The sequence below is a fragment of the Lissotriton vulgaris genome, chromosome 5 (assembly GCF_964263255.1).
Source record: "Lissotriton vulgaris chromosome 5, aLisVul1.2, whole genome shotgun sequence".
NCBI lineage: Eukaryota > Metazoa > Chordata > Amphibia > Caudata > Salamandridae > Lissotriton > Lissotriton vulgaris.
Window position 1 is genome coordinate 1278815005 of NC_141693.1, and position 13346 is coordinate 1278828350.

General features: G+C 43.2%; 1 protein-coding gene across 7 annotated transcripts in view; it reads left to right on the plus strand.

Moving 5' to 3' along the window:
- PPP1R12B (protein phosphatase 1 regulatory subunit 12B) overlaps window positions 1–13346 on the plus strand; it is an 880212-nt gene that overhangs the window by 239372 nt on the left and 627494 nt on the right. For all 7 annotated transcript variants that reach the window (XM_086923137.1, XM_086923132.1, XM_086923136.1 and 4 more), the window contains exons 7-9: window positions 3671–3750; window positions 6145–6287; window positions 6732–6835. In XM_086923137.1, coding sequence (XP_086779263.1) covers window positions 3671–3750; window positions 6145–6287; window positions 6732–6835 — 327 coding nt within the window. The remainder of the gene's footprint in view (window positions 1–3670; window positions 3751–6144; window positions 6288–6731; window positions 6836–13346) is intronic.

The window sequence follows — 13346 nt, forward strand, 5'->3', positions numbered from 1 at the left end:
TCCTCCAAGGCTGCCTTCAAATTGTAAGTAAAAAGATTCCTTATGAACAAGTTCTTACCTTTATAGGTTTGTGGATCCTCTGCTCCAATGTATTGGACTTACACCTTTAAGCCCTGCGCTGGATGCTGTTTCTTTTTCATATTTTCCTCTCTCTCGTTGCACTTGCTCCCCCCATCTCACTCTGTACCAGTTATTTTCTTATTATTTTGCTGACCCTGTGTACTTGTAACCATTCTTGTCTTGTGAGTTCTAGTTTGATTTGTGAGTCTCTCTGTATTCCTATTTGACACATGTACTGCAACGGTTACCTTCCTTTCCCCACAATTGTAAAGCGCTCTCATATCCCTCTGGATCATGTTCGCACTATATAAAACTTAATGAATGAATGAACCCACGAAAAAGCCTCTGGCATCAAAGTATGCTTCCTGACTGCAGCATCCCAAACAGGGATTATCAGCAAAAAACATTTGGATCACACATATTGTACAAGAAGGCATATTGTCATCTGGCTCATGGGGCAGTAAACTGGTTGGGTGGAATTACAAAGGCCATTGTGATTGTAAGTGTTAAGAACAGCAAGGACCAATTGATAACTTAGTAGAATTTGATAAAAACAAATATACACTTTTTGTAAATGAGATTGTATAAATATATTGCCATATTTACACGGTTTGGTGTGCTTGCAGGATACTTCACCTCCTTTTGTTTAGTATAGTAACAGGCTTAATGGCCATTGACTTCCAGTGGATGGGCTCTAGAAGGTACCTAGAGTGATAAAGGACTAATATTAAGTGCAGATTAGCTGCTGTTCAATTAAAGATGGAAATATGATGGGTTAAAATATCTAAGATGTAGCCAAAAATGCCTTTGAAGACTAGCATTAGAAGTTTATAGAGGGGCCTGTCTTTGTCAGAAAGCAAACCAGACTTCAGCATTAATATAGAACGTGAAGTTGCTGTGTTGCTAGTGAGAATAAATAGTGTCAACATTTAAGATTCAGACATTTGGATAAACAGTGCTGAGGATGGTCCACTTTAAGACTACTGCAAACAATAATTTGCTGATTACTCATAGTTAATCAATACATTAGTTGTGTGAAAGGAAATATGAACGGTTATAAGGATGTTTAAGGCTTGAAATCTTGCTGAGGTGTGTGGTAGATTGAGTGGGGCGCAGTGTGGTAGATTGGGTGGATTGGAGTTGGGCGGAGTGTGGTGGATTGGAGTGGGGCGGAGTGTGGTGGATTGGAGTGGGGCAGAGTGTGGTGGATTGGAGTGGGGCAGAGTGTGGTGGATTGGAGTGGGGCAGAGTGTGGTGGATTGGAGTGGGGCAGAGTGTGGTGGATTGGAGTGGGGCAGAGTGTGGTGGATTGGAGTGGGGCAGAGTGTGGTGGATTGGAGTGGGGCAGAGTGTGGTGGATTGGAGTGGGGCAGAGTGTGGTGGATTGGAGTGGGGCAGAGTGTGGTGGATTGGCGTGTGGGCGGGTTGGAGTACCAATGCACTGCCATTACAGACAGTACGTTTTCAATTGTAATGACCATTTTACTGCGCACGAAAAATGTATGTAAATGTCATAACCTATTGTATTGATGTGTTTCGATTGTATTCAAATAATTATTTCCACCACACTTCAGAAATGCAAAATAAATGGAGTAGGTTGAGGTAAATTGAATTGGGGCAGATTGGAGTAGGTTGAGGTAAATTGAATTGGGGCAGATTGGAGTAGGTTGAGGAAAGTTGAGTTGGGTGTCGTGGAGTGGTTTGTGTGGTGTGGAGAGAAGTGGCTTGTGGTGGAGCGGAGTAGTAGAATGGAGTGGCGTGGATTGTCGTGGCGTATGCATGGTGTGGTAATTCACTGCCATTACAGACAGCATATTTTCAATTGCAATGACCATTTTACTGCGCACAAAAAATGTATGTAAATGTCATAACCTAGTGTATTGATCGTATTCAAATATTTATTTGCACCACTTCAGAAATACAAAAAAAACTGAGTTTGTGCTTTCCTAATTCTGATATATTCTGAAATCTCAGCACAGTTCATTTTTGTTGTGTAGTAGAAAAAAACCTTTCCGTTCCACAGCAAGATTGCCAAATATATTCTAGCACTTTGAAGTTAAAAAAAGAAAAGTAAACACCAGTCTCCCAGGAAGACAGAGTCTGACATTTGACATCTGTCTTAGAATGCACAGCAAACGTGACAAGATGAGAACAAGATTGAATGCCTGTGTACAGAAAACAAGCACTAGGGAGGATACATTTATCAAGAGATGCTCTACCAGACGGATGAACTCGAGCAGGAGAGCCTAAAGCAAATAAAACCAGCAAATACAAAGCAAGCACTTGTGAGTTAAAGCCAACGATCCGCAATGGGCGGACTGCATCCTCAGATGTGTTGTCTAGTAGGCTTCGACCTAAAAAGAGTGAACCCAGTACAGAACCTTTTGGGAACGTCAACAGATTGTTAGTGGAGTGGATATTTTAGAAAGCAGGTTGGGAGATTGTCTGGCCGAACTAGATGAATGAAGGGCATTAGCATTAAATTACATGTTTCATGGAGGCAGCATGAAAACGTTATTTAAGCAGCAACAAGTGAAGGTTCTACAAAACCAAGCATTTGTCCACCTCACATAAGGTTGTGTTAGGGTTGCTTTCGATTCACATGAAGGGAGCTGTGGCCACTGTTGATAGGTGCTGATAGATTGTGTGACTTTACTACAGTCGTGGACTCAATATATGTCATCTAGTTTTTCCATTGCTACGCTTTGTAGTGCACACTCTGAAACCTGTGTTTATCGTTTGTGATTATAAATCCTGCCTGTACGTGAACTTTGCTGTTTGCGATGAAGTGCAGTAGAGCTGCTTGCATGAATTAAGTTTGATTTACAGTGTACAGTAAACCATCGGGTAAGAAATTGTTCCAAAATGTTGTAGTCTGTCTCTAACGTTGTCAGAGCATGTGAGATTACGCTGAGAAGTCTACAATGAAGTGCTGCTGCTCACTGTATATGATGGAACTCTGGTTAGTGTACCCCATATGCCCCTAGTAATAGAGCACCACCTCTGTGTTGTAGAAGCAGTGGTGGGTTAGCAAGTGCTTTAATGTCAGCTTGCAAAAAATTTGGGAACAAAACTGATACAGCTTTACATGACTTTTTTCACATTCTAAGGTGTAATTTGCTGTATTGCAACACGAATAAGGATGTATTCTTATAAAAATCAGGCTATTCATGTCACCAATCAATTATTTTCATGATTAAACATCTTTGATTTTCTAGCTCAGTACTGTCCCAAATGAGAAATCTCCCTTCCTACTTGTGCATACATTCTTTACACACACATTTAAAAAAAGTGCACAGTAATGCATATCTGATTGTAGAAAAAATCATTTGCATTGATTAATAGAAAATCAACGTATGCTCATGATGTATGTAAAAAGGAATATGAGTGCCGAGTTTCACAAAATAAAAATAATGCATTTCTTCATATCTTGAGTTATGTAATATGTAAGGTATTAAGCAGTGCATGAAAGGGGACTCGTGTATGTGGGGGTTTTTTGTTGCTGAAAACATTACGTTCTCACTGCATTTTCACCTAACTATAATGTCAGTTTAACCTTTGTTTTTTTGTTTTAATCCACTGACTGTGTCATTGCTTCTTTCCTGCTCAGCTGCGCAGTGAGAAAGAAGCCAGAAGTCAGCTAATCGAATCCAGCATCAACGGCAAACTGCAGAATGACTTCTTCAGAAAGTAAGCACTGTGACTGGAGTTTGGACCAGTAAGATCCCTAGGTGCACCAGAAGCTGCCAATTATCACAAGCATGTGATGTGTGGCCTTTAACTTGGTCATTGGCAATATTTCCGCAAACCTTGCTATGCCATTCTTATATCCAGAGTCATTTGTGGGTGCGGAGAGTGAGGAGCCAAGTGTAGCAGAGCTAACACTGAGGAGTTTACACAAAATATTTGATAATATTGGAAAAACAAATCACTAGCAAGGTGTCGCTCAGATTGTTTTACCTAATGTTGTAACTGAACAGCTATTAACACCATAGTGCTCTACTCTTCTCTTAGCAAACCTACCTAGTCACCATCAAATAGGTATCTTCAGAATTTGTGTTGCTCCATAACTGGCTAACAGATGTCTTGTGTGTAGATGTTTTAGGGTAGGACTAACCCTTAGAACAAATTAAAGAGTGGATTTTCATTTCCCATTGTGACAACAGAATTTTGAAGAGTACTGTTTAGTCGTGTGGTGATAGAATACATTTTCTCTCAGTAGCTTCGAGCCATTTAAATATATTTGAAAGGCACTGAGCAGTATTTAGTTTGAAGGATGCCTTACCCCATTGTTACTAATATCACTCACATTGTTGCTATTTATATTTTTTTGAATGTTGGTGGTCCATAATTCAGTTTGACTCTATCTCTTGAAATGGTTTGTCATACAGGTTTCTGGATCCCTCCTAGTATAGGCTACATGGTAACAAGAGATGGTAGTGCAAACACGTCTTTATTGATCTAAATCCAACCCTAGGGGACATTAGGAGGGTCTCGGAGAGCTTCCTCTAGGGTTTCAGTCTTCAAATGGCAGTGAGGTGTCATTGGACATATGGTGTATGCAACTTACAATTACTAGGTTAAGAGGTCATTTCATATTTCTAAACCAAGCAATTACCAGGTTTTTAAGAGGTCATTTCATATTTCTAAACCAAGCCTATTGGCCTAAAGGGTGGAGCTTAAGAAGCTAAATGTTTACCAACTCTTCACCAAATCTTCAAGTAATGGTTTCATACTTCATACTTCATACATTTTCTATAGACTGTCTCTATGGAATCCAGCTGTGCAAATCATGGCTAGATCACAAATGCCAGAAAAGGTTTACTGGAAATGTGCCCGTCAGGTTGTATTTAAGCTGCCTTGAATGATTGTAATGATAAACGCAACATTCATTTTCGGCTGCATTTTTAGAAAGGTCAGATTTTGTTTTGTTCAGCCTAGATGTTCCCTATTTCACTTTGCCATCTTGGAACAAGATTTGATTCTTGACGTTATTAAAATGTGATGTATGTTATTTATGATTCTTGTTTCATTATGACACACCTGATTTCATGTTTACAAAAGACAAGGGAACCCTAAAGGTATGTCGCAGGGACCTTGGGCAGTATCATATTATACAAAACATTGGTCCCTACATAAGGGCAGGCTAAAGTACAAACCAATAATCAAAACACCTAATGAGTGTAATCTCTTTTGTCCAGCCGGACAAGAATTTTTATTTTAGCGTTCTAGTTGGTAAAACAAAAATGTAAAGACACTATAATAACAAGTGGGCACGGCCGTGACCCACAACATTCAAGACAAAACAACGAAAGGAATGGCCAAAAGGGCAAAGCTAAAATAAGTCTGTGTACTTGTATTCATTGTTAAAGACGCGAATTTTCATAACCACAACATTGCATTTTTACAATAGTTCAATATCATTTTGCATAAGGTTTTTTTTTAGAGTCGACGGCGTTTCGATGCCTTATTTACATATGGGACATCATCATCAGGACAAAAAAATCATCATTGTTGTCTTATTTCAAACATTATTTACACTATGCCTTTCCGCATTACTGCGTGCATGGTGGAACGGGGTCCAAAGATCTATTGAAGGAGTAAAATCGGCTGGTGGGAATATCCAAACAGCCACGTCCAGGGTGTGGGTCGTCTAGATCCGAGGGCTGGACTGAGCGTGATAGCTCGATTTGTAAAGCTGGAGGCTCTCTGGCGGGTACATCCTCATGATTGTCATTTTATGGCAGGCTTTTCTTGCACCATTTAAAAATCCTGCCACTGTGAAATAGCTAATATTTTCCTTAATCGGTCGGGTAACTTTGGCTATTTGTCTGGTTTTGGGTTGTTAGGAAAACAAATACCACATTTATGCTTTGTAAAAGTCCCCTTTTATTGACTAGTTAAGCCAATGTTCTTTGACTTGGTGGCATGTTTACTTGATTTGACCATGGCAGCATGTTGTATGGCAGTTTAATGAATAATGCACTCTAAGAGTTCTTTCAAGCCATTGAAGTGTGGTTTGTCAAGAACAGGAAAAATGGATGGGAAAAGATTGGAAATTCACATCAATGTATTCCCTTACAGCAAAGAGAAACTGCTGTATGAGGGAGACAAAGAAGAAACATCAAAATTCATTGAGCACGATGATGAGGGGAAGGAGGAATCCAGCTGTACCAGCTCAGAAGAAGAGGAGGAAGCCTCCGAGTCAGAGGCTGAAAAAGAGTCCGGTAATCTGGAACATGTGGCCACTGTCCTTTGTCTAATCTGTACCCCTTGGACTAATAGTCTTTTCTAGTGATTGTCCCTGAAATTAACCTGTCTTCAAAGTTTAACATCTTTAATAACTTGTCATCTTGAAAATCGTTCATAGAAATTGTCAAATAGATAGCCTGTATCTCTCTGGGATTAGGTCCTTGTTTGGTCTTTGCTCTTATGCTCCCTAATTTGTCTTTTATGTTTCCTCAGTTGAATCTTTATCCTAGCTGCCCTTCTTATTTTACTTTATTTAGGTTTCAAGCTGCCTGACCTTCCTGTTAACTCCATTCCTGCCCTGGTTTTGTGGTCACTCCTCTACTTCTATTTTGTCTTGCTTCCTTTCACCCTTCCTCTAACCCCCACAAGCCCTTAAAGCCTTCATAAAGCACCCTCTTTTTTTTTTTATTCGTAAACAGAGAGGCATCATAATATTGCAAACAACGATGTAAATAAAGCCAGAATCTGTGAACAGATTTCACCTCCAGCCCACACTGTACTGTCTTCGGCTACAGCAAAAAAAGTAAGTTATGTGAAGCTAAACGGTTTATATTGTCATTTTCATTTGGGGGGTTTGATTGCTTTTTGTGCAGTTACCTCATTTTTATGATCACTCAGGTCATTATCATTTGCTATCTTCCCTTCTCACTGGTCCTTTTATTTTACTTGACTTGATCTTGTACACACATTTTGTACTGTTCATATTAGATATGGACTAGCCCTGACAGTTTGAAAAAACGTTTCCCCTTTCCTTACTTCAAAGACCTTTACTAAAGCAGAAGTCGGTCGACTAATACAGCCTCATGACTAATTTCTTAGTTCTAGTTGAATTCCACAATGAACTTTTTGTAAGCCTGCTCCAACATCCCTTGATGAATTAAATTTACTAAATTCCATAGAGGCAGGCTTTGGACCAGATCCTGGTACACACTGTTCTAGTAAAGGTATGACTGGCTCTTGAGGTTTTCTAATGTAAATAACTTCACTAACAAACGTTACCTGGTTTAAGCCTAATGTAGTAGCTCTCATCTAACCTACAGTTGTTGGCCTTCGTTTTGTAATTTCTCAAACTAGTTTACAGAGACCAGTGTAATGTTTGGATATTATCCATATCCCCCCAACTCCAAAACCAATACAGACATAGTTTCTTAGGAACTGTGAGGAAATTAGGTGAATTATATGGAGCGATTGTGCGATCTCACCATGTAATACACTTACCAACACCATCTGATAAGAGACTGATCTGGAAATGTTCCATGAGCAGTACCCCTGTCCACCAGTAGGTCTCGTTGTCCGTATCGTCCTCGCCGAAAGTGACGTGGGTGGTGCCTGTATAGGCACCACCCCAGCGCGCTGACCTCTGTTCTTTTCCTTCCATGCAAGCCAGCACAGATCCGGTGAGAGCTACCCTGTCACTTACCTTTTGACAGTTGTTTTATGGTTTATCAAAGGTTTTTAGACTGGTCTCCTGGCCTGACATGGATGTCTACTCAGAAGGCTGGTTTTATACCATGTGGCACTTGTCACTGGCAGACGTCGGAGACCGACTTGCACCTCGTCTGCCTCTTTATTTTATTTTATTTTGAAAGTTTTATATAGTGCGGACAAGATCTTTGCAGATATCAGAGCGCTTTACACAGAAGGGGTACATGAGCGAGCATAGTCAGATAAATCAGAATCATGTAAACAATAATACAGGTAATACAAATAAACAACGGGGTCAAACAAGTAGTACAGATCGGTGCAGAGTCTATAAAAGAGTCCGAAGTAATAGTTCAGGTGTATTTTGCTATGAGGATAGCTTTTACTTCTTTCTTAAAGAGTGTAGTGGAAGAGATGAGCCTAGTTTCGGGAGGGAGTGAGTTCCAGATCCTGGGTGCCATTCCTGAGAAGGAGCGTTTATGGGTTTTTTCCTTCCGGAATCTACGAGGTTTCAGCAATAGATTGTTTGTGCCTCCAGTGTTTCTAGCACCGCCAGAGATTGTCAGCTTCTGAGTGAGGTAGCCGGGAGAGTTCAGGTGTACCGCCTTGTGTGTCATGCAGGCGATTTTCAGAAGTATTCTGGCTTCAAAAGGCAGCCAGTTCAGGGATTTAAAGTCAGGAGAGATATGAGAGTGCTTTCTTGATCCAGTGATGAGTCTCGCTGCAGCGTTTAGAGAAGCTCTTACGGGTGCAGTAGTAGTTAGGGGGAGTCCGCAGAGGGCTGCCATATTCAATTCGGGGGATGACTAGTGCTTGTACTGGGGTTTGGAAGTCTTTGGCTGGGAGGAAAGGTTTAAGTTTTCTCAGGGTATTGATTTGGAAGTTCGCTCCCTTAGTTGCCTTGCTGATATGTTGCTGCATGTTGAGATTGGTGTTGAGTGTTATGCCTAAAGATTTTGCTGAGTCCACGATGGTGGGTTGGACATTGAGTGCTGTTAGGTGTTAAAGCCAAATTTGAGTGGTGGAGATCTTCGCTGGAGGTGAGATCAGAAGGAACTCCGTTTTCAGAGCATTGAGTTTGAGATGGTTATCGGCCAGCCAGGATTGGGTGCTTCTGATCGTTGAGTTCAGGAGCAAAATGTCTTTAGGGGATTGTAATTTGAGATAAAGTTGGGTGTCATCGGCGTACATGTGAAAGTGTACATTGGATACCTGTAGCAGGGTGGTGAGAGGTTCCATAACTAGGTTGAACAGAGTTGGGGATAGGGAGGATCCTTGGGGGACGCCCAGCGTTACAGGTATTGGCAAGGACATCAGGTTGTTGCTCTTAAATTTCTGCGACCTGTTGTGTAGAAAGGAAGTGAACCACTTGAGAACAGTTCCAGATAAACCCATTCTTGTGTTTAGTAGTTCGAGTAGATTCTCATGTTTAACGGTGTCGAATGCTGACGAGAGATCAAGAAGGTTGAGGAGGCAAGTGTCATTTTGGTCTAGCATTTGAAGTGCGTTGTCAATTATGTGAGTCATAGCAGTTTCTGTACTGTGTCCTGCTCGGAAGCCTGATTGATGAGGGTTGAGGAGATCAAACTGTTCAATGTGTTTAGTCAGTTGTAATTGTGCGCATTTTTCCAGTAGTTTGGCGAGAGTGGGGATATTAGTAATGGGACGGTAATTGTTCAGATCAGAGGGGTCAGCTGTAGGTTTCTTTAGTATAGGTGTGACTTGTCCAACTTTGAGGGAGTCAGGTATGGTTCCTTGTTGAAGTGAGCTGTTGATAATTTTAGTCCAGAGTGGGAGAAGCAAAGGGGTAAAGTCTTTTACGGCGTTAGCAGGAAGGGGGCCTGTGAGGTGATTGGATGGTTTCAAGGTGCTGAGCAGTTTGCCAATTTCTTCTTCAGAGTAGGTGCCAAAGGTTGACCATGTAGCATTGTTTTTTGGTTCAGTGGGTGCTATGCAGTGGGGTTTGGAGTAGAGGTTTGCGTCAATGAGGAGATCGCTCTTTATGTTGTCAGTTTTTTGGATAAAGAAAGCGGAAAAGTCTTCACAGGAGGGAGCTTCGCGCACAGTGCTGAGTGGTTGGGGTTGTTCCTTGGATTGTGTTCTGATTAACTCAAACAGTTTTCTCGGACGTTTTTTTTGCTTGGTCGAGCTGGAGGCTGAAGAAGTCTAGTGTTGCGCGTTTTATTTTCCTGAAATAGGCGTTTCTCTTTTTCTTCAGCGTTTTTAGGTGCATTGCAGAGGGAGCTGATCTCCAGGTGCGTTCTGCCATTCGCATGTCTCGTCTATCCTCATTGAGACTTCCGTCGTACCATGGATTGGAGATTTTAGTAGAGACTCTTTTTTGCTGCATAGGTGCAGCCTCATTAATTATTGAGGTCATAACGTTGAGGTAGTGGTCAGTCAGGGATTGAACGTCCTTAGCGCCGGTCGGTGGGAATTGGAGATTGCAGCTGTTCGGAGGCAGAGAGCTTAGGTTGAGTTTTTTCAGGTCTCTTTTCCAGACTTTGGGCTTGGAGGATTGACCCGGGTTAGGTTTAACTTTTTCATTGATGAAGAATGTGACAATATGATGATCTGACCAGTCACAGGGTTGGATGGACTCGAGTTGGATAGAGTCCTCTTTGGAGATGATAAGGACGAGGATAGAGCCTTTCTCGTGGGTCGGGTTGTTGCATATTTGGGTGAGGTCAAGGGCGTTGAGGAAACTTTTAAGACTATTTACCACTGCGTCGTTGCGATCGTTCCAGTGGAGTTTGAAGTCGCCAAGGTATATTTGGGTGAGCTGCCGTCCGGAATTGGTTGAAATCAAATCCATGATTTGTTGGGAAAAGGTGAGGTTGTCTCTGGGTGGGTGGTAAATGTTGTGTAGAGAGCATATCGGTTTGCCCTCTCTAATAATGTCAAGGCAGATGTATTCACAGGATGATGGGGAGGTGGACTTGCCTTTCAGAACGGAGAGGTTGTTCCTGTAGATGCATGCGTTTCCACCACCTATTTTGCCTGACCTGTCCAGTCTAATGATGTGGTAGTTGGGTGGAACCAGAATGTCCATTATAGGTGACGAGGATTCAGTTAGCCAGGTTTCAGTCAGAATGATTAGGTCAAGGTCCAGCGTTAAGGGGAGATCAGCGATGGCGGCGGAGTTTTTCGAGGCCGATCTGCAGTTGAGGAGAGTGCATTTGAGACTGGGTGTGTTGAGGGCGGTAGAAGGTTCTAGAGAGAGGGACTTTTCTAAGGTTATTGGGGATGGAGGTTCTGCTGTTTAGTGTGGGGGGGTCTAAGGGGATTTGGGTGTATCGTGGGAATGGTGAGGTGTGTGGTGGATGTGTGATTTTGGGGGGCTGGGTCGTATGAGCGGAGGAGAGGGAGTGTGTCGAGGTCCGAAAGAGGGTTGCATGGGCGACGAGGGCGGTTGTTGCGATTGCTAACGGGGATTGAAGTCCAGTGTGGGGAGTGTTGGGTGAGCGAGTCAACCGAAAGGGTGGGGGACATGTTGGGAGGGGAGGTGGAGGTGGGTGAGGGGTTGCAGGGGCGACTAGGGCGGTTGTTGCGATTACGAGCAGGGATTGAAGTCCGGTGTGGGGAGTGTTGAGTGAGAGAGTCAACCGGAGGGGTAGGAGACATGTTGGGAGGGGTGGTGGAGGTGGATGAGGGGTGTAAGGTGTGTGTGGATAGTAGTTCTTTGAGGATGTGAATGTCTCCTTTGATCTGGATGAGGGTGGCCATAATCTTGTCCAACGTGGGGTAGGTGTTGAGGGTAGAGGTGGTAGTTAAAGGTGAATGATTGACCAGTGAATTGGCGTGCAGGTGGGGGAGTGGGCTGGTGTTGGTGCAGGGGTCCGTTGTGTTAGTGTGCGAGATGGTGTTAGGGAGGGGAGATGGTTTGGGCGGGAGGGGTGTGGATGAGGTAGGGAGGAGGTTGGTGGTATGAGTGAGGGCATTGGTGGTAAGCGGATAGATCAAGGTGGAGGATGGGTGTATGTTAGTGGAGATGAGGGAGCAGGAAGGGTAATGAGGGCTGAGAGTGGGTGGGGACATGGGATTGGAGATGGTCCTGTTGTGGGGAGGGGGAGTTAAAGTAAGAGAGGAGGTGTGTTCTGCGTAGTTAGTTAGAGGGAAGTGGGGTCTGAGAATGGGGGGGATAAAGGGTGGGATTTGTCGTTGTGCGTGTCGTCCTGGTGCCGAACTGGGTTAGATGTGTTGTCGGTGAGAGCTGTGATGTCCGGGGTGAGCATAGTGTTAATGTCGGCTGTGATGTCATGGGAGAGAGGAGTGTTAATGGTATGCGTGGAGGTCCGAGGGCCGATAGGGGGCTAGGGGGTGCGAGTGGTGTATGAGGGGGAAAGATCTGTGTCTGTGTTTGAAGCGAGAGTGGTCCCTTCCTGGTGCTCAACCGGGATAGAAGGGTTGTGGGTGGGAGCTGAGAAGTCAGGGGTGGTAGGTGTGTCTCTGAATGATGAGTGTATAGTAGCTACCTGGTGCTGAGCTAGGTTGTGGATGGTTGGAACTGTGAAGTCAGGGGTGGTAGGACTGGGGGAAATATGAATGTCGGTCCGCGGATTGGAGAGGTGCTCTATGAAGGTGGGGAACAGGTTGTCAAGTAGTTCCAGGTTCCTATCTGTGGATTGAGATAGGACCATCCCGTTATTGTAAATAGTGATGGTGGCTCTACCTGGGAAGAGTTGGGATGGTGTGATGGAGAGAGTTAGGCCATGAGCGGATTTCATGGTGGCGGAGACGGTGAGTAAGGTGAGGAACGCTTTTCTCCATTGAGCTCTGCGTGTGGTGTGGAAGATGATATCGGTGTTCAGGGATCCATTGATCGGTGAGAAGTAGGTGTCGGCAAAGGGGGTTTCAGGATGGGACCTCAGGAAGTTGTGTTTAAAGCGTTTAGCGGCTTTTTTGGTGAGTGTGGATGGGTAGTTTATTATATATGTGTGCTTGCCGATGGGATCCATGTTGGGGGGCGGTTTAGGTGGGTATGGGAGGATGTACTAGGGTGGTACACGTGTGCAATAAACAGATGCAAACAGTAAATTATATGGAAACAAAAGTGACACTAGTGAGCAGCCAACATAATCAAAATATAGGAGGTAGCAATTGGTGCAGTCCAGGAATAAAAGTGAAATGGGTGCAGCTTACAAAAAAGAAAAAAAATATACAAAAATATGGGGTAGCAATCGGTGCGATAGCAATCGGTGCGATACATAAATAGAAAGTGAAATGGGTGCAGCTTATAAAAATGTACAGTATACAAGTAGGAGTATAATACTAATGAAATACTGGAACAAAATACAGGTGCAAACAACAGAGCCAAATGAGTCAAAAATGACACTAGAGAGCGGCCAGAAATATATGAGGTAACTATCGATGCATTAAATACAAGTAGAAGTGTAATACTGCAATAAAAGGCAGACATTCACTAATTGAGAATAGACTAAAGAGGCCACTAGACTAAGCAGGCCACCTCAATGGGGGACTAGTCAAAGATGGCCGCCCGAGTAGCCTATGCAGAAACAAGCGTCCTTTGTAGTAGTCCTTTGTCTGTTGTTGATGTCTTTTAGAGAGTTTGGTTTCCCTTTCTCCTCTAGGGCAGGTAGGGTTAGTCCATC